Raw genomic sequence first — 25,010 nt, 5'->3', positions numbered from 1 at the left:
AGGCCTCCCCTCAGCCACTTCCCACCCACCAAGCCGTGCCTAAGACCATGTGAGGCTCCCGTGAAGATGGAAAGGCCACTCCACTGAGCCAGCCCTGGGTCTGCACAAAACACCTCAATACCCCGCAGACGTGCTAGTGACATGCCATGATGTCCTGTGGGTGAATGGGGCAGGCCCTGGACGCCAGCTTCAGCGCAGGTCCTAATCAATCCCAAGGGGTGCAGCCGTCCACACATACCCCCAAAGGACCACCGCCCGGGGGGTCCACAGCACAGGGCCCCTAGCAGGGAGGGAAACCTCATGGGAGCCAGAGCCCCCAGCCACCCAGGAGATGGCACCAAATGCCCAGCTGCCACCCGACCTGAAACCACCTACAATAAGCAACACAGGAATTGTGCCTGGAGGGGGGCTGGTCATCCAGCTGTGAAGGGTACAAGATTTCTTTAGCCAGAACTCAGGCCAGGGCTGTTCTGGTGGTCGGAGGACACACTCTAAGCCAAGTACTGATGCACTTTCCACACTAAAGAATCTCCCTGACAGTGGATGGAAAAGGTGCACCTGCTGAGCCTGACGCCCCAGTGAAGCTGCCACAGGTCAGTTCCTGACCAGGAACCTGGCTTCTCTGGGGAGTCTGAGAAACACAGTGTTTCATGCTGGGCTGCAAGCATCAGGGGCACAGAGAGCTGGGCCCCCAGCCAGCCCCTAGCTGTTACTGGAGCAGTTCCACAAGGCAGAGCAGCAAAGAAAAACAAGGACACAAAGTCTAAGAACCATTTGCAGGTGGCTATTCTAAAGACACGACACTACGGACGCCTGAGTGGCTCAGCAGTTGAGCATCTGCCTTCAGCTCAAGGCGTAACCCTGGGGTCCTGGGATTGAGTCCCACATTGGGCTCCCTGCAGGAAGCCTGCTTCTCCCTCTGCCTGTGTCTCTACCTCACTCTGTGTCTCTCATGAACAAGTAATATAAAATCTTATATATATTAAAAAAAAAAAAAAAAAGGACACAACACTAACCCTAGTAAGAGTGCAAAGCAGATCTCTGGTGCTCTGGACCATTTACAGCTTCAGGAACCATTGAGATGGTCTTAACATGAGGCTCAGAAGACGTGAGATTCATGACCTCTAACAATTACTTTTATTATTTCCATCCAGAAGTTTTAAGTCTGAATCTAAAGAACAATGAAAAAAACCCAGATCAATGGAAAGAAACATTTCCTTAACACACTGTGCTGAGCTAACAGGGGAAGGAGCTGAGCCAAGGCTCCCTGCAGTAAGGTGGCCCCCAACTTGCACTTGCCCATGAGGCAACAGCTGAGCATACCCAGTGCCACCCACTGGGTGCTGTTCAGGGGTTTTTCAAGCATGTCTACCTCTGGCACAGGTAGGTGGGGCTACTTCAGGAGGGAAGTTCAGGAAAGCCTCTAAGAACTTCTTCAAGCAACAAATAACAAGCAGAGTTGGGAAAAAAAAAAAAAGGAAAGCTGTAACCCATTTTCTCATTTTTGCAACACAAGTAACGTTTTTCTTTTTTTAAAGATTTACTTATTATTTTAAAGCAAGAGCCCAAGAGAACCTAAGTGGGAGGAGGCAGGGGGAGAGAGAATTCAGGCAGACTTCCCACTAAGCGTGGAGCCGATGATGTGGGATGGCAGGGCTCCATCCTGGGACCCCGAGATCATGACCCATGAGATCATGACCTGAGACAAAATCAGGAGCCGGAGCTCAACCGACTGGGCCACTCTGGCGCCCCACAAGTAATGTTTAAAGAGGAAATGATGGTAGAGGCCACCCCGCTGGCACCCCGGTTCCACTAGGGAGGCCTGGGGGCGCTCTCCTGACCCACCACTCCCAAGCCCCCTCAGCTCGGAACGTGGTCTCTGCCCACAGACTGGGTGTGCACAACAGCCAATGTGCCCAGGGAGAGTGGCAAGTATCAAGAACGCAAATGGGTTCTTCTCTGGCACTAAAATAATACTAAGACAGACAATAGGAAAAAGGGGATTTATTTATTAAAGAAAAATCATCTGTGAGTTCCTCTACTTAAGTTAGTACGGACCTTAACACTTTGGGTTGAAACATGCCTTCTTCCAAGTAACAAGCAGCGCCTACGGGTTGGGTCAAGGAGCGTTTCCAGAGCCCAGAGGGACACTGTGGAGGGAGGTGACCCCTCCTGGAGCGGCCACCACGTCTGTAAACACTGTCAGAGGTTGGATGCGGCCGTGCACACTGCCATCACACAAGTTTTTAAGCAGAAGATCAAAGCGTGAGAAGACCCCCTGTGCCCCGACAACCCAGGGCGGCATGGAGGGCGAGGTCTAGCAAGCAAGGCCCCTCCAGCCCCACCCTGCCCCCCACTCAGCCCACAGCACCCAGGGGTCTCCATGTTCTTCTGCGACGGGCTGGGGGACAGGAAGAGGACTCCTTGTCTGGATCCGTCCCCAACTCCTGGGACAGGTGCTAGGGCAGCACAGCGGAGCAGCCACCCCACCTATGTGCGGTTCAGGGTCTGGAAGATCCTGGAGATCTGTAGCATGACCGGCCCCGTCTCTGGGTCATTCATCCACTGGGTGCTGTTCAGGGGGTTTTCAAGCATGTCTTCAAATGCTGTGAGGAAAACAGAGCAAGGTCGGCTAACAGACAGCTCCCCACACACAGGAAGCCGGCAGCGATGGCTCCTTCCTAAGAGGGCGAGCCTCACGTCACCAGGGACCACGCAGAAATCCCTCAACGACCCCCCAGCAGCACTGATCTGCTGGCACAGCAGCGCACCCGCAGTCAGAAGACCGTGTCCCCCACCCTGAGCACGTGGTGGTGGCCTGTGTGCTCGCTGGCACACCAATTCTGGAAAGCGATTTGGCAACGGCTATCAGCAATCTTAAAAATAGTCACAGCCTATGAGTCAGTAATTCCGCTTCCAATCCCACCCTGGCAAAATCACCAGACGCAGAAAAGACAGAAAGACATTGCTGCAAATTTAACAATATCTGCCTGGGAAAACCAGAATGTTCAGTCTTAAGGAAATAACTTTAAAAAACATAACAAGGGGCGCCTCGGTGGTGCAGCAGTTGAGCATCTGCCTTTGGCTCAAGGCATGCCCCCCGAGTCCCAATATCGAGTCCCACATCAGGCTCCCTGCATGGAGCCTGCTTCTCCTTCTGCCTGTGTCTCTGCCCCTCTCTCTGTGTCTCTCATGAATAAATAAATAAAATCTTTTAAAAAAAAATTATAAATAAATAAATAAATAAATAACATAACATAACATAACATAACATAACATAACATAACATAACGTAACTGAGGGGCACCTGGCCGGCTCAGTCGTTGGAGCAGGCGAAACGCGATCCTGGGGTCATAAGTCCGACCCCCACACCTGGCATAGAGACGACTTAAAAGTAAAATCTTAATAAATAATAAAACAAAAGATAAAAATGTAACTGAGCAGTTCACAACATGAAAACAAATTGTCTACACAGTTTTTTTTTCTTTTTTTTTTTAATTTTTATTTATTTATGATAGTCACAGAGAGAGAGAGAGAGGCAGAGACATAGGCAGAGGGAGAAGCAGGCTCCATGCACTGGGAGCCCGACGTGGGATTCGATCCCGGGTCTTCAGGATCACGCCCTGGGCCAAAGACAGGCGCCAAACCGCTGCGCCACCCAGGGATCCCTGTCTACACAGTTGTACAAAACCGCTTCCTCTGGAAACACTGGTATCTCCTAGCAAAACGTTCTACAACTCAAGCCCCAGCCTGGTGAGTTCCCCGGACACAGGGCTGGGGCAGCTGGGAAGTCCGTCCTCTAGCAACCCCTGCCCAGCAGCAAGCACGGAGCCCGCCCAGAGCCACCACAGCCCAGATGCCCTGTGTGTTCGGGCCTCAGCAGCTCTGTGGGGTCACCTGGGATGGTGGCTTAGCAAGAAAGAGGGACTCCTCATATAGGACTGACAGCTCTCCCAGCCCTTAAAACAATCACTGGGTATATCCCGATCAAAACCCTCCAAAAACCAGGTATAAATAGCAGTCAGAGACCCCAGAAGAACTAGGGAGAACGGCAGGTCTGGGTAGCGTGGGGGCTCAGTGAGGACAAGGCACATGTCCATCTCCTCCTGGCATAAAGGGAGCGGCTCTAGGAGGAAAGGGCCAAACAGAACCTGAAGTGGCTGCCCGTGAAATGCCACATGGGAGGGTGTCTATCTGGGGGAGGACAATCTTCTGCAGGACTTAAACTTGTGAATTTCAGAAAGAACCGAAGGGCAAATAGTTTGCACATGTGACGAAGGACAGGTGTTGACACACGAGGAGCCATAGGATTGAGTTCGCGTCCGAAGCAGGCAGCAGACGTGCAAGGCTGCATGGGGACGAGATGCCAGCAGCCAGCACAAGCAATGCAGGTGATAGGGGGAGGGAGGGGAGGCCAGTGCTCGGAGCAGGTGGGGGGCATGTCCTCAGGGAGGCCAGCTGTGCCCGAAGCAGGAAGCACACAGAGGGCACTCACAGTGCTCGGCCCAAGGCCACCAGAGGAAAAGTGACCTGGGTGCCTTGAGTTGGGGGGAGAGCGTGTGCTTCACGACCCATGGCCTCCATACAGGGTAAAAGACCTGCACCCACTAAACTCTCCTGTTTGGAACAGCAAGGCCGAGGGGCACCGGGGGCACAGTCTGTGGCTCTGGTCAGGACCTCGGGGTCATGGGATGGAACCTGGCTCAGCGGGGAGTCTGCCTGGGACTCTCCCTCTCCCTCTGCCCCTCCTCACACACACACACACTCAGCGTCTCTCTAAGATGAATAAACCTCAAAAACAAACAGCCAGGCCAGGAGAACACATCCCAGGTGATGTCCCAGCAGGAAGTGGAATACAGTGGGAAGTGCACAGGCCACACCATCCAAAGGAAACTGGCAACGGGATGGGGCCGTTGGAGATGGGCTGGCTTCTGCACTCCCTCCGCGGCCCAGGTCACCTATGCCGACCATTCTGTTTCATCTGAGGGATAAAGCTCACCTTCAACACCCCCATCAGAAAGGTGTGTGCACAAAGCTGAGCCCCACATGGTGGGGGGCAGGCAGAGTGCCCCAGCCCAAGATCCGTGGCCCCCAGCGCCTCCGTGGGCCAGAGCCCCACCAGGCGCTGCCTGGTTGGCACGTGCCCTGCCTGCCTCATTTCAGAAATGTGAGGAAAAGTCTCCACGTGTGCAAATGTGACACCACTAGGCCATCCAGAAAATGGGGAAAGTCATTCAGTAAAAATGCATGTCTTCGTGATGGCACTCCCTCCACCTAACCAAGCATGTCTTGCAGAAAAGACAAGAAAGCCGACAGCAGAGAGTGGCCTTGGGCAAACACTAATGGAAAACCCTTCAGAAGAGGCTGTGGACCTACCCAAGGCAGAATGTTTCTTGCCCCTGTCAGGCCCCCAGGCAACAGAAGAGTGGGGTGCCGAGTGAGGGGCCCACGCACCCCGCACAGAGAAGGTAGATACACACACACACACACACACACACACACACACGCACGCCACCAAAGCCTGGAACCTGCGGACCAAGAGAAAGGCTGGCTCCCTATCCTGCACTACACACACTCCTGGGTAGGCTATCGACATCGATGAGGAAAGCAAAAGGGACGACACTTCTAGAAACAAAGGAGGAGGGATCCCTGGGTGGCGCAGCGGTTTAGCGCCTGCCTTTGGCCCAGGGCGCGATCCTGGAGACCCAGGATCGAATCCCACATCAGGCTCCCGGTGCATGGAGCCTGCTTCTCCCTCTGCCTGTGTCTCTGCCTCTCTCTCTCTCTGTGTGACTATCATAAATAAATGAAAAAAAAAAAAAAAAAAAAACAAAAAAAAAAACAAAGGAGGATGTGTTCCTCGCCTTGGGCTTCGAGGGTATTCTCAGGTGGATTCACATCACCAATGAAACACGTCACACTTTCAGCTACATTAAGACATATCACAGTGAGTCAGCAAAACACCAGAAATGGGAAAATGATATTCAGAACACAAATAAACTGACAAAGGATCAGCATCCGGCACACGTGATAACTAACAAAAGTAATCCAAAGAAAAAGAGACCAAAAGAGGCCTTTCAGAGCTGAGGTCCTGGTGTAGCTGAAGCTTCCGGAAGGGGCAGGGCTGAGCTTGCAAACACTTGTGCCGACCTGGGAGGCAGGCGCCCTCAACAGGCACCCTAGGGAGCCACGGGGGCTACGCAGGTGGCTGCAGGCCTGGTGCATCCCTGCAGCCCCACCTGCACATGCCTGCCCCACAGGCACAGCCCGGGGACAGCAGAGCACCAAAGTGGCATGCCCCGACACGGGTACCGCCACACATGCAGCGGACACACATCATGGGAAGCACGAGGTAACAGGGCTCAGGGGACAGATATGAGGGGCAGCAGCTCCCAGGAGCCCAAACAACGACAAGGCTCGCTCCCTAGGCTGTGAGGACAGCAGCACAGCAGGGCAGGCGCCCGGAAGACCAGCAGGGCCGGGAACGCTCCAGGCTTTAATACCACCTTTGGAAGGTGAAGGTAGCTATCATCAGTCTTACTGTTACAAAAGTTACAAAAATCATTCACACTTCTGTAGACATGTTGTTTCAAGACCATGTGGGGCCAAAGAAATCCCTCCCAACAGGAAGAGCAAGCAAACACCTGCGGCCCACACCATGCTGGCCTGCTGCGGGCCACCCACACCCTCCCAGACCTGGACCAGCCACTCTGGTTCCAGAGCTCGTCCGGAGCCGGAGGCCGCCACAGTGCGGGCAGAGCCAGTCACCCCACGGTGACTCAGGCAGGAGTCACGGATGGTGGCGGTAACCCCACTGGGCGGAGGAGCCATCGCTCAGTGACGGCCATGGGGCCTGCCCCTGGGGAACCCCATGTACCTAGTAATGTTTTCGGGTTGGTCAGGCCCAGCTGCACCACCGGGTTATCCAGGATGGCTTGAAAGAGAGGGCTATCAGGGTCGATGCCTTTGTCCAGCTCCTCGGGGGAGGGCTTCCGGTCTCCCAGCAGCCACTCACACTGCAAACGCAAGAGCCACACACTGAGTCACAGCCCCAGTCTCCAGGGCTGCTCCCGGGGTGGGGCCCAGACTAGGGATGTGGACATCAGGGAGGAGTGACACCCATCTAGCAGACCCCGGCTACACGGTTCAGGCAAGCGGCTGACTTCTTGCCGCTCACTGAACGCGGGTGAGGTAGAACCCATCCAGAGTATCAGAAGGAGAGTGAAGAAATGCTTGGAAGCCCCAGGCTGCATCCCCAGGAAGCCCGCAGCCAGTGGAGGCCCAGCTGTGGCGCTGTGTCCCCGTGGTGCAGCACCCCGCAGCCCACCACCACACCCTCCTGGGCAGCTGTCCATCCGCAGGGCATGTGTCCATGGAATGGGATCTGTCTCCGGGGTAGTTCAACCAAGTCCGTAAACACATCACACACTCGCCCACCAAACGGACTTTCTTAGAAAGACAAAGGACTTATAAAACATTTGATACCATTGGACCATCTGTCCTTGTTTCACTTGAAAAGCAAACCAATGGGCCATGTGAGAAAAGAGCCAAACACACAGACTATCCTGGTGCAGGTCATGCTGGCGAGGGAGGAGAGCCTCACGGGCCCACGGACTGTGGCCTGGTACTCACGGCGGCATTCTGCTGGTTGTTGTTCACTCTGAGGGCGTCTATCACTTCCTTCTCATCGAAGCCCATCTCCATCAGGGAAATGACAGCCTGAAGGAGAAGCCACAGAGCACTCAGGGCTGTGCTGGCTGAGAACGCCCTGCACACCCTGGAGCAGCACAGCTTTGGAGCCAGGCGCATCCTGCACACCGCAACATCCCAGTAGGGGGCTGAGAGGTCAGCACAGGACATCCTGTCGCCCAGTTCTGCTCCCCTACAGCTGCACCAAATTGCTTTGAGTCTCCTGAGCAGCAGAGGGACATAGCCAGGGCCTGGCCGCATCCATGCAGCCAGACCCACGCTCAGATGCTCGCTTACCAATGTGCCACGGGCAGGTCACACCAACATCAGAACCTTTGAGGTTGGTTCCCATGTTTGGACAACACGGTCTCCACAACCACATGTGAGCTCGTTGTGGACGGTCTCGTGACCCAGAAGGAAAGGTATGAACACCTGAGCATAATGAACATGTAATGATTCTTGGAGGGAGGAATGACCCAATGTTCAATGTTTTGGGGGTGGGGGAAACGTACATCTTCAGTACAAAAATCATATAAGATGATACATCCTTCACCTTACCTTACTCTTTATTTTTTTTAATCTTTTTATTATTCACTTGAGAAAGAATGAGTACAAGTGGGGAAGGGGCAAGGGGAGGGGGAGAAGCTGACTCTTTGCTGAGCAGGGAGCCCCATGCAGGACTCGATCCCAAGATCCTGAGCTGAAGGGAAATGCTTAATTGCCTGAGCCACCCAGACAGGCACCCCTACTCTTGACTTATATAATCTTTAAAAGGGTTCCTCTTGAAAAAAAAAAAAAAAAAAAGATCAAAGGTGCCTGTCTTCTTCCTGCCTGCCTGCTGAACTGCTCTACTTCTTTGAGGCGCCTAAGGGTCAGTGCTGGCAGTGACCCGCAGAGCCCCCGGGCCCACACCCCTGCGGCCCTGCTCAGCCTGAACTGGACGTCCCAAGGAGCACTCGGCAGGAAGGAAGTCAGCGGCAGGTGGCAGTCAGGACAGACGCTTCACTGGAGCCAAACGGGGTTCGGTGAGCTCACAAGGCAGCATTTCTACTACGACCCATGTCACGTGCTTTCCTGAACCGGCTTGTAACCCCAGGGCTGGGGGCTCCACCCATGAATGTCGGGAGGACCCACCACACCAGAGCCTGACCTCTAAGTCACAGAAAAAGTCCAGAACCTCCCACTAAATCCAAGGATAGGGTGGTCTTTCCATGAACATCAGTAAAAACTAGCCTCTTGTGTCACTCACTTCTACCTCAGCCTGGGGAAGCGATGCCCCAGGACTTCTGCACAGTGACCGCAAGGATGCACCCGCACTATCCTGCCAGGAGTCTGCGCACTCACTGCCCTGCCCACTGCACTTCGCTGCCCGCCCACAGCAGGCACTGGCATGGGGGTGCAGGTGTTGGGGGTGGGGATAACAGCAAAGTCTGTTGTCTCAAGTGCAAGCCCTGCTCTCCGATCCAGGCTTCCCGGGAGCCACACTAACACTCCAGTCCTTATGGACTCTTCTCTCCAACGGTGTAGGACCAAAGGGTGGGAGAGTGTGCCACACTGGCCCAGCCTCAACAGCCTTCCATAACAATCGTCACAGAACCTGTACCACAAAGAGGCCACGGTGTAAGGCCCGGCCTGAGTGCATGTCTGCGAAGAGAGCACATGGACACCACCGAGGTGGTGACAGGGCTGATGACGACATGGGAGCACCCTCAGTTGGGAAGCCCAGGACCCAGCAGGTACCGCTAAGCAGGACACTTCCAGATGGCACTGCTGAGCTCACCAGAGAGCAAGGAACAGCAACTTGGCCTGACAAATGGTGTGCCCTGGGAGGGAGCAGCAGCCACCAGCAGGGCCTACGGGCTGGGGTCTAGCGGCCACACCCAGACAGGATGTGGGCCTTGGGTCCCTATGAGATGAGGACCTGGAGCTCAGAAGCAGGACCCTGCCAAGGGTGTACACCCCCAGAGGGAAGAGGAGCTAGAGGAGCACTGGCCCCTGTGCAGGGAAGCGCCAACCCCAAAGCCATGGCTTATACTACGCGTGTGGCCTAGGAGTCCTGCCTGTGTGATTAATGGGAAACCTGGCCCCAGAGGGACATGCCACTCAGCCCATGGAAACGGCCTCAGAATCACCCACAGCAGGCATCCCACAGCCCAGCCACATGGGATTCCCACAGAAACACAAGTCTACAGTGAGCCACTCTGACAGCACTGTGCCCCAAGCAGAATCACAAGACCGGGTGGACTCAGGTCTAACGCCTAGAGCTCACTGATCTATAACCTGAAAGAAAACCGCAGGCTCAGAACAGAGAAAACATCGAAGAGGAAACCAGGAGTCTAGGAGAAGAACAGAACAGTGGAGAACACGCAGCCACGGAAGCATCAGGAGTGAAGTAATGGAAAAGGGGCAACCAGATATGGTACAGCAATGTCAGCCACCCAAACACAGCCAGAGCTGGCCAACCCCAGGTCCCCGGATGCTGCAGACACCACGGTCACCAGATGGCCAGAGCCTGACCAGCCTCCCCACGCACAGGCAATCCTGTGCACCCTATCTCCCGATCTCTAGGGTGTCTCCACCCATGCCCACGGCTCGCCAACAGTGTGGCAATGTGGCCGGCATCCTACTAGGAGTTTTCAGGAGATGGCAAATATGTCAGCCAATTATTCGGAGGAAAAACAGCCACCTGGATCTGTGAGGACAACTTAAAACTGAATGTGGGCCAGTCTGTAAGCCCCTCACCCAGCTTTACTCTCTCCAGGGCCAGGGCTGGTTCTAGCTCCTTCCACTTGGTGTAGCGCCACAGAGAAACCACAACCCCACCCGGCTGCCCCAGGGCTGCAGAACACATACCCGAGCATCAGGTCGAAACTCCCTTTTCCTCCGGATCTTCTTGAAGATCTCCGTTAGCTCATCTCTGGGCTCCTCATCTTCCGTGCTAGTCCCTGCAGCCTCGGGGGCAGCCTCGGGAGCGGCCTCAGGAGCGGCCTCAGCCCGCGCCCCTCCCGGTGAGGCCTGGCCCGGAAGAGGCGAGTCAATGGTCGGGTCTTCCGCGTGCTCTATTAACCACTCCATGGCCTGAGGTACCGACATGCTGAAAGGCAACGGGAGACTCCTTCCAGCACCCCCAGCCGGTTAGAGGGCCTCCTTGACAGCCCCAGGGACAGCCTCTCTGGTGCCCCTCATCGTGAGAATCTCAGTACAGAAGGGTCTGAAGCTCCAGGCCCTGCCCCAAACCGCCCCAAGACCCTGGTCAGAGCATGGGGAACCCGCCTGTGAGGTATATGTTAAGGGCCTAGCTCCATGGCAAAGAGCAGCACAGCGCATGGACCGTCTTCTGGGTCAGAAGTCACTTATGTTGGGTATAAGTGCAGATGCAGAAGCAAGTGGCTTCGGCCAGGCAAGCACGAGAGGCTGCTGAGGGGGACACTGCACACACCTTCAGCCACCATGTCCCTGCCAGGCACAGGCTTCAACATGGTGCTTGCACATGACAGCCCAGGGAGGACCCACAGGACAGCCTGCCCCCAGCACATTTCGAGCAAAGGCCAGTCCGTCTCCACTGTCTTAAGACACTTCGAGATGTCCCAGCTACTTCTGGGACGTATGTTTAAAGTCTCTATTAAAAATGGTTCAATCTAAAAGTAGGAGACCAAGGACATCACCCTGGGGGGGCTGCCAAGCATCAGCACCAAGGGGAGGAAGTGGCCCAGACGTACTGATTCAGCCGGAGGGCCTTGGCGGCCCTGCTCTCCGGGAAGCCCATCTCCGTGAGTTGCCGCAGGGCAGCCTCGTCCACTCTCCCATCCTCCTCCTCGTCCAGCATCGCTGAGGGCAAGAGACAGGGCCACCTGTGAGGGCCAGGCCAGCGTGAGGGCTACCCCCCCACCATGGAGCCCAAGGACCCCACCTGTGTGCCAAACTCCCTAAACTTCAGCAAATCTACACAGAACCTTCACCCGGCATGCTGAACAGGAGTCCACATCCACAGAAAGGACTGACGCTGGGCCCGTGGGCCACTGATACAGCCTCTGAGGCCAGGCAAGCAGTGGAGTCTGGACACAGGACCCAGTCAACCTGGAGCCTGCTCGTACCATTTGCCTTCTTGAACAATTCAACGGCATCTGGGTTCAGCGCTAACAACTTCTGAGCCACCTCAATGAGAGACACCAGGATTCTCCGGAGTTCTGTCTGGAACTGCAGGGAAAGAAAAAAGGCTCTTCCTTCTCCAAGTGCCCAAGAGACCTACCTAGGTGTATAATCACACTCCTGGGCCCTACAGCTCCATATCTGTGAGTCCAAACTATGCCACTATTGGTTCCAGAATGTGGAGACCAACAGAGAAAGAAGGAAGTGAGACCACAGAGCGGCAGGAGAGCTCTGCGCCTGGCGGGGAGGAAAGGCCTCGCTGGCACAAATGGGCTGTGCACATGCCTTCTTAGCTGGCAACACCGAGAAACATCTGGAGACATTGCTCAGGCCTTAGCCCAGCACAGAAAGTGCCAGCCTGCTACATAAGCAAAAGAGATCAACCTGATTGGATGGGCTTCCCAGACCCGGGCCTCCAAATCTCACCTGGCCAGAGGCTGGCTGGCACAGCAGCGTCGGCTGCAGCTAACTGGCCCCTAACAAGGAAGAAGGCTGCTGGGAATGCAATCAGAAACCCCTATGGACTGGTCCCCCGGTCCCATGGGCAAGACTGGTTAGCCGCTCCTCTTCCCCCCACACAGGATTCTGATACGATGTGAGACACTGCATGGGGCAAAGCCACATGTGAACCAGGGATGAGTTTCAGAGCTGGACGCCCTGGTCAATAAGGAACTCTTTGCTGCTAAGAGCAGTGCTCGGGGTGGCCCTCTCAGATTAGGTAGCCACGCTGTCCCAGTCCTGCACAATGTGGATGTACCCCAAGTTCTGGGCCAGTCCACAGGATACTGGACACACTCTGCTTTTTTAACTTAGAACTTTCCAATCCAAAATCCAAAAATCCAAAATCTGGACCCAAAGTCCAGATTCTATCTATAAGATTTTGCCAAAATTAGAGCAAAATTCTGATATTCTCCCAGTAGGATCTGTCTTTTCAGTTCTGCCTTCCGATGTCTTTTTAAATTTTTTGTTTTGAGATAATTCTAGGTTTATGGAGAAGTTACAAAAATGTACACAGAGCTCCTGTCAGCCCTTTCCTCCCACTTCCCCAAGTACCATCAAGAGCCTGTGTGGCCCCAAGCAGGTGTAATGAGCATGCAGTGCGGCCACAACAAGCACTCACGTCTCTGATGTTGGTCTGGACCTCAGCCCGGTCCATGTTGTAGGATGGCAAGTTGGCAGTTGCTCGGAAGATAGCATCTCTATCTGGGGCTTTCTGGTCTTGTTTTTTCTACACAGAAAAGTAATTAGAAAGTCAGAAATGGGGGCACCTGAGGGGCTCTGTTGGTGGAGAGTCTGCCTTTAGCTCAGGTCGTGATCTCTGGGTCCTGGGATCAAGTCCTGCATCGGGCTCCCTGCTCAGCAGAGAGCCTGGCACTTCCTCTCCCTCTGCCGCTCCCCCTGCTGTGTGCTCTCTCCCTCTGTCTAATAAATAAAATCTTAAAAAAAAAATAAAGTCAGAAACGAATATGGAAAGAATCACTCTCCGTGGGCAGCAGAGGGTCCCTGCAGGTTCTGTGCACACCTCTGGGGACAGAAGACATGTTCACTGGAGACACAATTCATGCCTGTCATAACCAGAGGGTGGCAGGGCAGCAGAGAAGACAGACACGGTCCCTGTGGCTACAGAGAGACTGTCCCACATGAGCTGGGCTGTACAGGGGAGCAGGAATGCACACTCACCCCAGCTGCTCCCGGAAACCCTGCCACAACAGCACATCCATGTTAGACGGTCAAGAGGATGGGAGATGGAGACCATTCTTCCAAGATAGAAAACAGAAAGGGGAGGGGGGGTGGTTAGCAAAGACCACAGAGCAGAAGCCCAACCAGGAACAAGGCCAGGCCAACTCCAGGCTGACACCAGAGCCCGAAGAAAGCGTGCCAGGTTGGCAGTGAGCAGCTGGAGCCAAAAACAGCACTCCATCATCACCCTGTGCAGCCAGCAGCCACCCAGGGGGAGCAGATTTGGGGAGATGGGAGCCTGGGCTCTGCTGCAGGAAAAGGAGGCACCAGGTTAATCCTTGACAAGACCCAGCACCACCACCCCCCTTCCCCCCCCCCACCCCCGGCCCGGCCACTGCCGGCTTCAAGGACACTGGGCAGGAGACACACCACTGTGAGGAGGGGGGAGAGCAGAGGCTGGGTCTGCCCCACAGGGAAGCCCAGCGGCAGGCATGTCCCACTGAGCAGCTAGTGAGCCCCCCATGCCTCCTATTAAAAAAGCTGCCAAAGAGAGCCAGGTATGTGGGAAAGCCTGCAACATGAGAGACAGAGACTAAAATGAGAATGGGAAAAATAAAGAAGCATGAAAGAGAGAAGGAAAAGGATTTCCAAAAAAAAAAAAAAAAGAAAAGAAAGAAAAAAAAAAAAGATTTCACAGCAGAAAACCTTCAGAGGACCACAGCAGGATGCTACCATCATTGGAGGACAAGTCCCCACTGGGAAATGTAAAATATCTCAGCCAGATAACAGTCCAGAGCATAGTTAGAGGATAATGTCCGGGAAACCTCCCTGAAGGCAGGTCCGGCATCCAACAGGAACTCCAGAAAGAGGGAAGAGAACACGTAGAGAGAACATTCTCCAAAAACAATCCAGAAAAACCTCCAGAATAAAAACACACCTCTCCAGACTCCACGTGCCAGGCACAGCAGAGGGGAAAGACCTACATCCATGGAAATCATGAAATCCCCAAGATGCTGGAAGACCCTGGAGGGAGGGAGGAAGGGGGGCAGAGCACACACAAAAGATGAGTCAGGGCTGACCAGCACCAGCCACATGGACACCTGGAGACGGAGACCGACACTCCCATGTGCACACACACAGCTGGTGCTCACTGACAGCCACTCAGTGCTGCAGTGCACGGCCTCAAGATTCCCTTCCCTTTCTAGATGCTAGAAGCCAGGCTGCACCAGACCAAGGGAACAAGTCAACAGCAAGGTACTAGATTCTGCAGGCAGAATTCAAAGATGGCCCTAAGTCCTGCCATCACACTTGCACAATCCCAGAACCCATGAGCAGGACAGCTGCACCCTGGGGGTAAGGTCATGCTGTGGCACAGCCAACTTTAAGGAAATGACCCTCCTTGGTAGGCTTGACCTAAGCAAGCAAGCCATGAGAAAGGACAGGGCTTTTTCTGACTAGAGATTCAACACATGAGAAATTCTGTTGTTGGCTCTGCAGATGCAGGGGACCATGTGCTGAAAGTGCCTCGGCTGACAGAGCAAGGCAACGGGACCTGGGACCCTTGGCAGTAGCAACTGCCAACCGCCTGAAGGAATGCAACACGGACCCCTCCCCAGAGCCTCCATGGAGGAACACAGTTTAGCCGCACCTGGATTTGAACCCCAGAGCCTAAGCGTAGGGCCCAACTGAGCCCATCCCAACGGCTGACCTATAGACCTAGGAGCTGCGTGCGGTCTGAGGCTGATGCATCTGTGGTAACGTGACAGGTGGCAACAGGAAGTGCACAGATACAAGAGACTCAGAAGCTCTAACACAGGAGTGAGGTGGGAAGGCCCAGGCTGCAAGACAGGCCTGGAGGCAACTGAGGCAGAGAGATGTGGCCATAAGGAGCTGGGGGGAGGTCTCCAGGATGGCAGGGACTGGCAGACGGCCTCATACACGTGACCGTGCTTTCAGAAGGATTTATTAATCCTGGCAAAGAACTTGAAAAAATTAGTGATAAGCCTATAGAAAACCAAAGGACAAGGCATTCATCGACTCCAGGGGAAACGAAGTTGTATGAGAAAGGACAGATACCCTCAGTACCCCTCACTCAGTACTCCTCACTCCTGATAGAAAACAGGGCATGCATGCTACCATGGGGGAAACCCTAGATAGTCAACCAGTGTTCAGATCTAACTCTCCGAACATCAAGGAGCCAGGGAATCTAAAACTGATATTCTAAGAAATAGCCAATTCTGGGTGTGGTTTGGAAATCAGGAAGAGAATTCCTGAAGGAATGGTCGAAAGAGCTACCAGAGGTCACCTTTAGGGTGCTTGACACAGGAGGGAGGAAGATGCTTTTATTGAGATATGTTATTTGACTTCATAAATGTCTGTTATTTTCACTTAAAATTAATATTAATTTACAAAAATAGACATTAACATCTTACAATGTTTCATTCTGCAAATACATGCACATAAAAGGTGACCTGCCAAGTGAGGTCCACATGGGCTGTGAGGCACCTGGAGCTGCTGGGGCAGTGGGAATGTCATCATCTACACTGGTTACCCGTGGCCAACACCGTAACCTGGGAGCTGCAGTCTGCATGGGCAGTTCTCTGGGTGGGGCAGGGGCAGGCCCAGATCTGTCTCCTAGAGATGGGGTGAGCCTGCTGACCAGGCGTGGCCACAGATAAGAGGGGCAAGCGAAGCTGAAGGCCTCCTCCTGCACGCCTGCCCCAGAGGAGGCCCTCAGATAGTTCACCCTGCCAGAAGCCAGGGGCCCACAAGAAGTCTGGCTTGCTTTCTCCAGGCTGAGCACTCTCCCCAGCATTTCAAAGCATGAATAAGAAACTCTACCCCCTGAGAGAAGCAAAGGAAAACTGTGAAATTAGTGTGGCTGCCCCTTTAAAACAGCACTGCTTTGCCCCTGGGAGCAGGTATGCACGCACCTGCACTCCCAGGAGGGGCCTTCAGTGCCACCCACCACCCCCTCCCTGTCCTGTGGGTGCAGGCCTCGCCCGATGAGAGGAGGGACGGAACAGGGGCAGGTGTGACAGCCTGGGGAGCACAGCATGGGGGATCCCCCATGTGCTGGCCACATGACCAGCAACCAGGAGGGGCTCGGCCACCATGGGAAGCCCCCGTGGTGGGGACTGTGGGCCCTGCTGGATCTAGGAACAACTCGTACCCAGAACGTGTCTTTCTCACAGGCTGGAGTGTGGGAGACTAACAAAGACTCTCAGCTCCAAACTCTGAAACTTACCTTCTCTTCTGCTGAGACGTCAGCCATCTTAGGAAGCGGAGTTGGTGCACGCTTCTTTATCAACAATAAGACATCTAGAAAAAAACACGTTTATCAGGCTGCTTATTGTTTTCATCCAGAAGACAGCAGAATGGGCAGGAGAGGGGGCACCTGGGTGGCTCAGTGGTTGAGCATCTGCCTTCGGCTCAGGTCATGATCCCAGAGTCCTGGGATCAAGTCCCACATTGGGCTACCCAAAGGGAGCCTGCTTCTCTCCTTCTGCCTGTGTCTCTGCCTCTCTCTGTGTGTCTCACATGAATAAATAAAATCTTTAAGAAAAAAAAGAAAAGAATGGCCGCAAGAAGACCCAAGGACAGAGGAGCAGAGCACTCCTCCCACCCCAATGCCTACACCAGGGCTCACATAAGCCCTGCTTCCCTGCTTTCCTGTCCGCACGTCCCTACTCATGTATAGGTTCCGGGGCGCGGCAAGAACCTGCCTTGGGTCATAGAGGTCACCCATAGAGGTGTGGCCCAGTAGGCTCGCACAGCACAGCCCTGATAACCGTGCCAAGAACTGGTGGAAATCTTGCAAAATGTCCTCATTTCAATGGCCTCAGTTTCCTGAGGTTGGAGAGTTGGTCTCAACCCTCAGAGCTGAATACCCGGTGTGTGGCAAGGACATGTGTGCAAGGTTGACCAGCTCCCACCTGACTATGGGCTGACCTCCATGCTCGATGGAAGCCTGTAGACAATATTTTCAAAAGAGATTTAAGAGAATCCCAGAATTAAAATCATCCTTTGAATGACACAGAGAAAACCAAAGGTTTCTCCCCCAAATACCTCCAGGCACAAACTCTAAGCAACTAAATGGATGTGCACAGAATAAGAGTATCTTCCTAGGACATCTGAAACAATTGCCATAATTGTACTTTTCAACCCAAAATAAAGCCTGCAGCAGCTCTGGAGGCCTTGGTTTTGCTCTGAAACAGAATTAAAAATAAAGTTCACATCTGGTTTCTCAGATGGATGCTGCTTGTCCAATTTCGGTTTGTGCTGTTTTTCACAAACAGCCCATAATGCGTACTTTGTTTTAACGAAAGAAGAATAAAACCATTTTAGCTGACCCAGTTTCCCCGCTTGGCCCCAGCTTGGAGCACACACTTGGACGCCAAGGGCACCTCTGCCTCTCAGTCCCCTGCTCCCAGCGGCACCATGGCTACCACCACTGCCCTGTGAGGCCCCTACCTTGGTCTTGGATGTTCTCTTCCAAGATTGTTTTGGCATCATTCAGCACCCTCTCTGAAGCAGCATGTATCAATTTGTGATGGGTCACACTTTTGGGGTCTTCTAAGCTCCCATGGGCACACTGGTAGGGAAAAAAAAATCATATATTTCACGATAGAAAATAAATCATCACACTAATGATATTAGGACCTGGCACCCCAAGCCACACTAGGCATTTACTGGTTACCAGCTAAAAAATTAAAGCACAGATGAGGGGCATCTGGTTGGCTCAGTCAGTTAAGCACCTGCCTTGGCTCAGGTCGTGATCACAAGGTCCTGAGATTGAGCCCCTGCTCACCGGGAAGCCTGCTTCTCCCTCTGCTCCTCCTCCCTGCTCATGCCCTCTCTCTCTCTCTCTCTCTCTCTCTCTCTCTCAAATAAATATTTAAAAAATAAATAAAACACAAATGGAGTCAGAGAATTCCTATGAATGGAGAAAGCCAAACAAAATACCACAACACCTGATCCCCTAGGGCAGCGATCTGTCCACCAACCCACTAAGTACTCCTGAAATAGGTTCACAGCTTGACATAAAATACCCTGCTGGTAATTAGTGGCAACCTGAATCGCCTCCTTAGTCTAGAGAGATCTAGAGACTCATTATAAAATGAAAACAGCAGGTCCACTGTTCCCTGAACACCTAAAGATCTTAAGTATGATCTGTCCACTTTTTCTCTCTTGCCAATACACAAAGGGGCTGAGAGAAGCTAGTCCACAGAGAGCCAGAAACAGGGGCCTGAGCACTTCAACACCTGCACAAGCCCATGAGCAGAACAACTGGCCTTCAATCAGCCCTTGGCTCCCCAAGCGACTGCCACACAGACCCAGATGCCAGCTGCAGGTGCTGCTGGCAGGGCCCCTCCTGGGAGTCCAAGGGGGCTGACTAGCATGTGGTTACAGCTCACTGGCCAGGGCCCAGAAACCCCAGAATGTGGCTCCGGGGTGGGGGATGCTGATGTCCAGGCTGGAGGGGTTTGCAGCAACACCTGGACCGTGAAGGTTGCCACATATCCCCATAACCTAGCAGGGCTGCAGGGGGCAAAGGTGGAATCCAGGCCACAGGAAGGTGCACTCCCTACCTTTTATGACAGCAGACACCGCCCCCCCCCGCAAATCGTCAATCGTCTTAAATTCAACACTGGCTCTGCTCCCAGAATTACTCAGTGTGCTTCTTCTAATTCTGAAATTTGCAGGCTAGTTGATTTGACAAGTTCAGAATACAGTCTATGAAACACAATTTTCCAAAACAATCCTCATATGGTTCCTGAAAAAAAAAAAAAAACTGTACTCTGCAGCATGTCAACACCGTGCCAGGAGCACAACGCAAGCATGAGTCATCCATACTGTGCACAATTACTTCATTCTGTGTCTTTGTTCTCAGCAGAAGCACTCTGAGCATGCTAAAATACGGCAGCGAAACAGCCCCAACAAAGCCCATCACCAGGGCAGGGAGGCTCTGACCCCTCCTGAACCTGCTTCCTCCCCAGAAGAGCCAGGAGGTGGTTCCGCTCACACTTGATATCATGTGTCGTCCAAAGACACACTGTCATATGATCTAAGAAATGTGAACGGCCATATTAACAGGTGCCACGTTACACAGCAGCAATTTCATGAAAGATCCCAATTTATATAAAAACCCAAAAAGAGGGGATCCCTGGGTGGCTCTGTGGTTAAGTGCCGCCTTCGTCCCAGGGCGTGATCCTGGAGTCCGGGGATCAAGTCCCACATCTGGCTCCCTGCATGGAGCCTGCTTTTCCCTCTGCCTGTGTCTCTGCCTCTCTCTGTGTGTCTCTCATGAATAAATAAAATCTTTAAAAATAAATAATACCCAAAAAGAGAAAATAAACAGAGACAATCCATGTCTCTAAGAGTTATAAAGATAATACCACTCATTAATAAAGCAACAAACTCCCCAGAGGACCGTGGAAATGGGGTGGAGGGGGTACGGAAGAAATCCACACTGTCCCCTTCGCGGAAGAAGGGAAAATTCCTGCCAGCTCGAGCATGCACCAGGGCAAAGCAAGGAGGAGGAACAGAAGCCCGGGCACGCAGTGAGCCTCACTGCCGGCAGTAGCGGGACATACAGGGGATGGTTTCCAGGGTGACATTCAAGTATACACCTTGAGAATTCTCTTTCCTAACTAATGCATTCTGGCTGCCTACAGAAGCACAGGCACAGACGTGGGAATACTTGCTGACAGCTCAGCTCTCGGGTCCTGTGATTTATGCCGCTCCTCCACACCTGGAAAGACTGCAGAGTGGAATAAAATCTCAATTTAAAGGAGGAGAGTGCCAGAAAAATCCCAAACGACACACCTCAATCCCGACTGGAATAATAAATATCAGGTAGATAATAATTAGCATCTTATTCAAATTGGCTGCCTAATGAACCCCAAGAGCTCCTGAAATTCATTAGCAAGCATCTGCGGATCAGTCAAACAGTTCTCATTTCCTGCTCCCCTTCATAAAATAATATTATGATAGCTATGTAAATGAGTGAGTTAAGCTAAATGCCATCCCAATTTACCCCCTGACTTCTCCCTCCCTGACTCAGCAGGTGTCAGGCCATGTCCACGCAGTCCCAGACTGACACTCCATCTCCATGTATTCCATTAATCCACACGTTTGTTTGGGGCCTGCAGGGAGCCTGGCTCTAGACATGCAAACACAGGCCCCGAGGGCCCTCGAGGAGTTTCTGTCCTTGATGGGCCAGACAGGAAGGGGACACAGGACTCCAGTTTTGTTTTGTTTTGTTTAAATGTACATCACTAGACCAGCACCGGTGTGTATCTCTAACAGCCTGGATGCACGGGGAGCCCCCCTAACAGCCTGGACACTAGGGGAGGCCCCCCAACACCCTGGATGCTCAGAGAGGCCCCCAACAGCCTGGACGCTCAGGGAGGCCCCCAACAGCCTGGACGCTCAAGGAGGCCCCCAACAGCCTGGATGCTCAAGGAGGCCCGCAACAGCCTGGACGCTCAAGGAGGCCCGCAACAGCCTGGATGCTCAGGGAGGCCCCCAACAGCCTGGACGCTCAGGGAGGCCCCCTCACAGCCTGGACGCTCGGGGAGGCCCCCAACAGCCTGGACGCTCGGGGAGGCCCCCTCACAGCCTGGACGCTCAGGGAGGCCCCCAACATCCTGGATACTCAGGGAGGCCCCCTCACAGCCTGGACGCTCAGGGAGGCCCCCTCACAGCCTGGACGCTCAGGGAGGCCCCCAACATCCTGGATACTCAGGGAAGGCCCCCAACATCCAGGACACTCGGGAGGCCCCCAACAGCCTGGACGCTCAGGGAGGTCCCCCTCACAGCCTGGACCCTCGGGGAGGCCCCCAACAGCCTGGACGCTCAGGGAGGTCCCCCTCACAGCCTGGACCCTCGGGGAGGCCCCCAACAGCCTGGACGCTCAGGGAGGCCCCCTCACAGCCTAGATGCTCAGGGAGGCCCCCAACAGCCTGGACGCTCAGGGAGGCCCCCAACAGCCTGGACGCTCAGGGAGGCCCCCTCACAGCCTAGATGCTCAGGGAGGCCCCCAACATCCAGGACACTCGGGAGGCCCCCAACAGCCTGGACGCTCAGAGAGGTCCCCCCAACAGCCTGGACGCTCAGGGAGTCCACTGCCGGCTGGCTGGGTGCTGTCCTGGGGGTTTGGGACCTGAGGAAAGCACTGACACAAGACAGGACTGCATGCCTGCCTGAGGGTGTGAGCCCAGAGCCCCCTCCTCCTTGACGTGAGTCCAAGACAGCGGTGGCTGCCTGATGTCCAGCACGTTCCAGAAGGGGGCTTGCACTGGCCACCAGAACGCTCTTTGGCCTGCAGTGGACGGTTACACAACGACTCCTCAGAACCATACTCAACGGCCCCAACGATCTCCGTGGGTAGTTACTACCGTAACCTGGAGTTCACCCTTGGAGCAGACGCTTCCTTTAACAAAACACCTGTCAGCCGTATAAATACCAAACTCAGCATGTGGAACCCGCACTAAAAGGCTGACAAGAACACTGCATCGCGCCAGGTGCAGTTCCCTTCGGGAGCCAGAGTCCCAAGGGCCACTTCCCCGCCCCGGCTGAAAAGTTTCCGGAGATGAAGCCAAGGAACTAGCTCCAAAAGTGAGCAACCCACGGAGCTACCCGAACGAGGCGCCTTCCCCACGAATAAACCCTGAAAGGCGGCGGCCTCCCAGGCAGCGGGCAGGCCCCGGCCAGTGCGCCCCGCTCGGTGGCCGCCCCCGAGAGGCCGAGCGAGCGGCCCGCCCCGGCCCCGGCCCCGGCCCCGGCCCCGGCCCCGACAGCAGGCCAGCGGGCAGCCCCGGACGGCCGGCCTGAGCGGACAGGCCCCTCTCTGCGCCCCGGGCGCCCATCCCCCGCCCTCCAGGGCCTCGCCCCCAGGGCCGGCCGGCGCAGCTGCTGGAGGGCCACGAGGCTGGCCCGCGCGGCGCCTTCGCGGCCCCTGCCTCAGTTTCCCGGCCTGCCCCACCCCTCAGGCTGCTGCAGGAGCTCACGACCCGGGAGCGCGTGTGGAGGGGGCGGGGGGCGGGGGGCGGAGGGGCCGGCCTGGGGCCGCCGCGCGGCCTTACGTGCTTGAGGCAGCGCTCCTTGAGCTTCTCCACCGACGTGTCCTCGGTCGCCTCCTCCAGCCACTCGGCGCCGTCGGACGCGCAGATGTGCAGCCGCAGCACCTTGCCCGCGAAGATCTTCTCCTCCTGCACGAACATCGCGCCGCCGCCGCCGGGCCTGCGCCCGCCGCCCGGGCCGTGAAGGTCACCGGGGCGGGGCCAGGCCGCCCGCGCGCTCCCCCGCTGGCCGCCGCCGCCCCGCCCCGGCTCCCCTAGGCCAGCCGCCCGACACTTGCCGCGGGCCGAGCGGTAGCCTGGCTCCCGCCGCCGGGCTGCCGGGGGCGCGCTGCCTTCGCCGCGCCGGAAGTGCGTCACAGCGCGACCGGAGCATGCCGGGAGATGTGGTTCTCCGGCGGCCTCGGCGCACCCGCCGCCGCGCCGGAATGCGTCACAGGGAGAGCCCGGGGGCACGGCGGGAGCTGTAGTTCTCTTGCTGCGCCTCCATCCCGCCCCTGCTCGGTCCGCTGGCACGCGGGCCCTTGGGTTTGGAGGTCCGTTCGGAGACGGGCTCCAAGTGTGAGATACGCGGCAGATCTCCAAGAGTTCGAGGCGATGACAAATGCTCGATGTTGTCTTTATATTGATTATATCTTGAAATAACTGCCTGGGTGTACGGGGTTCGGTAAGGAGTATTGAAATTGAGCTCCCTGCTGCTGCTTACTGCTCACAGAACTGCCTACGGGAAACGTTTCAATCGCACACGTGGCAGCTACCGCGCCTCTTTGGGACAGCATGCTCTGGAGCAATGTCTCCGGGTTGTCCGCTAGCCCCGGGGCAGCAGCACCGGGGGACTTGTGAGCCAGGCGGGTTCCCCCCACCCACCTTGCCCGAACCTCCCGTGCCAGAGGCTCCAGCGGCACCTGTGGCACCTGGGCCTGGGTGGGGGTGGGGGGGGGGGTGGGGAGCGGGGAGCTCTGCACGTGCTTCCTGTGAGGTTGACAGGTCTGGAAGCGCCCCTGGGGCCAGACCTGACCAGGTGCTTGATCTGCAGCCGCTCACTCCTTTCATCCTCCATCCAAAAATCCTTTACCAGCAGAGACGCCCCGGCCCAGCTCAAGGGGCTGGAAGTCCGTCCCCTTTGGGTGTTTACTGTCCCCATGCTGCTTTGTGCACGTGCCCCACTGCCCCCCAGGATCATTCTGACAGTGTCTGAATCTCGACTGTCCAGTCCAGTGTTTAGTAATCGCCCCATGAGTCAGACCCTCCACTACCCGCCAGGCACACAGGAGTAATTAAGGCCAGAGACAGGAATTCGGTCGGCCCCAGGGAGAGGCATCCTAGCACTGGGGTGGAAGGGCTGCCAGCTACGCAGACATGGTCTTACAGGACAGAAGAACACCTGGGCAAGCAGAGCCAGAAAGGACGGGGCAACAGGGGAGCTTATGGGACCCGGTGATCTAGGAGCGTTGAGGACGAGGAGTGGAGTGAGGGTGTGGAAAGGAAGACACAGTATCTCAGCTCAGCTGGGACAAGGCGGTGGCCAGGGGAGGGAAGGAAGCTGGGGGCGCCTGGTGGGGTCAGGACACAGCAAGTGGACCTCATCAGAGGCTGTGAGAACTGCAGCATGGATGGTAGGGACTCTGGTGGGGGCAGGGAGGAGCCAGACTGGCTGTGGGAGGAAGCCAGGAAGCTCCTGTGTCCTTCCAAAAGTGATGCAAAGTGAGGATAGTAGGGGCGACGAGGACTGAGGACAGTGAGGACGGTGGGAACTGCAGGGATGGTGGGGACAGTGGGGATGACAAGGACAGCGTGGATGGTGGGAGCAATGGGGACGATGGCTCATAGTCCTGAGAAGGTAGCCCGGCTTGGAAATGCACCTAATGGCGGGCAGCTGCAGCTGTAGGTGACAGCAGAATCCAGGATGCCATGAGGGTCCCCAGTGTGGGCGACAAGGTGCACAGCAGGACCACTGCCTGAGGGAGGGACAGAAGGTGCCCTGGATGTGCAGGGAGTCCCAGGGGACTGGGCCTGAAGGCGGCTAAAGGCACGGGGCTGAAGTCCAGGGGCAGGGCCGGCTGGAGACCAGGAGGGGCAGCCTTCAGCGCATCGGAGCTTGACTCAGTGGTGCTCACCCTGCCCCCCTTCACGTAGAGGAGGAGCGGCAGCAGGGCTGAGACTCCGGAGCTGCCGGGCCGCTGTCTGGAGGGGGCTCCTGGGTACTGGGGTCCAGCCCGTCCGTGGGCATCCCAGGCCGCTGTAGCTCCAGAGCCACCCTCTGACGTGTGGGATGAGGGCCCCAGGGTCCTTCTGTTAAACTGCCTGACTCGAAAAGCGGGTTGTCGTACCTTGATCAGCTGAATGGGCCAAGCCAGGCCTTGACCGTGGAGTCGCCTTGCCTACCTGCTGACTCCTGGTCCCGCTGCC

At 55.4% G+C, this 25,010-nt stretch overlaps 1 protein-coding gene across 2 annotated transcripts; it reads right to left on the bottom strand.

Moving 5' to 3' along the window:
- Positions 1 to 1,986: 1,986 nt before the first annotated feature.
- On the bottom strand, positions 1,987 to 22,864 carry UBAC1 (UBA domain containing 1). 2 transcript variants are annotated; one of them, XM_038548795.1, is made up of 10 exons: positions 22,608 to 22,864; positions 17,992 to 18,112; positions 16,766 to 16,839; positions 12,959 to 13,066; positions 11,784 to 11,886; positions 11,409 to 11,517; positions 10,543 to 10,783; positions 7,633 to 7,719; positions 6,878 to 7,016; positions 1,987 to 2,606 (listed from the first exon to the last, which is right to left on the bottom strand). In XM_038548795.1, exons 1-10 carry the CDS (start codon positions 22,743 to 22,745, stop codon positions 2,491 to 2,493), a joined length of 1,236 nt encoding a protein of 411 aa, XP_038404723.1. In that variant the 5' UTR covers positions 22,746 to 22,864; the 3' UTR covers positions 1,987 to 2,490. The 2 variants fall into 2 exon arrangements, with proteins under 2 accessions (XP_038404723.1, XP_038404722.1); XM_038548794.1 differs by lacking the exon at positions 22,608 to 22,864 and adding an exon at positions 21,703 to 21,897.
- Positions 22,865 to 25,010: the final 2,146 nt, after the last annotated feature.

This window comes from Canis lupus, chromosome 9 (assembly GCF_011100685.1).
Source record: "Canis lupus familiaris isolate Mischka breed German Shepherd chromosome 9, alternate assembly UU_Cfam_GSD_1.0, whole genome shotgun sequence".
In the NCBI taxonomy this organism is placed as follows: domain Eukaryota; kingdom Metazoa; phylum Chordata; class Mammalia; order Carnivora; family Canidae; genus Canis; species Canis lupus.
This window is presented reverse-complemented; position numbering and strand designations above follow the sequence as displayed.

What these genes read in the sequence shown, in the direction of transcription:
- UBAC1 (XM_038548794.1), bottom strand. Translation starts at nt 21,882, where the DNA reads ATGGTTCTGAGGAGTCGTTGTGTAACCGTCCACTGCAGGCCAAAGAGC. An exon ending in AGAGAACATCCAAGACCAAG is followed by an intron (nt 16,840 to 17,991) that starts GTAGGGGCCTCA and finishes GTTTTTTTCTAG; the next exon opens with ATGTCTTATTGTTGATAAAG. An exon ending in ATTGTTCAAGAAGGCAAATG is followed by an intron (nt 11,518 to 11,783) that starts GTACGAGCAGGC and finishes TCTTGCCCTCAG; the next exon opens with CGATGCTGGACGAGGAGGAG.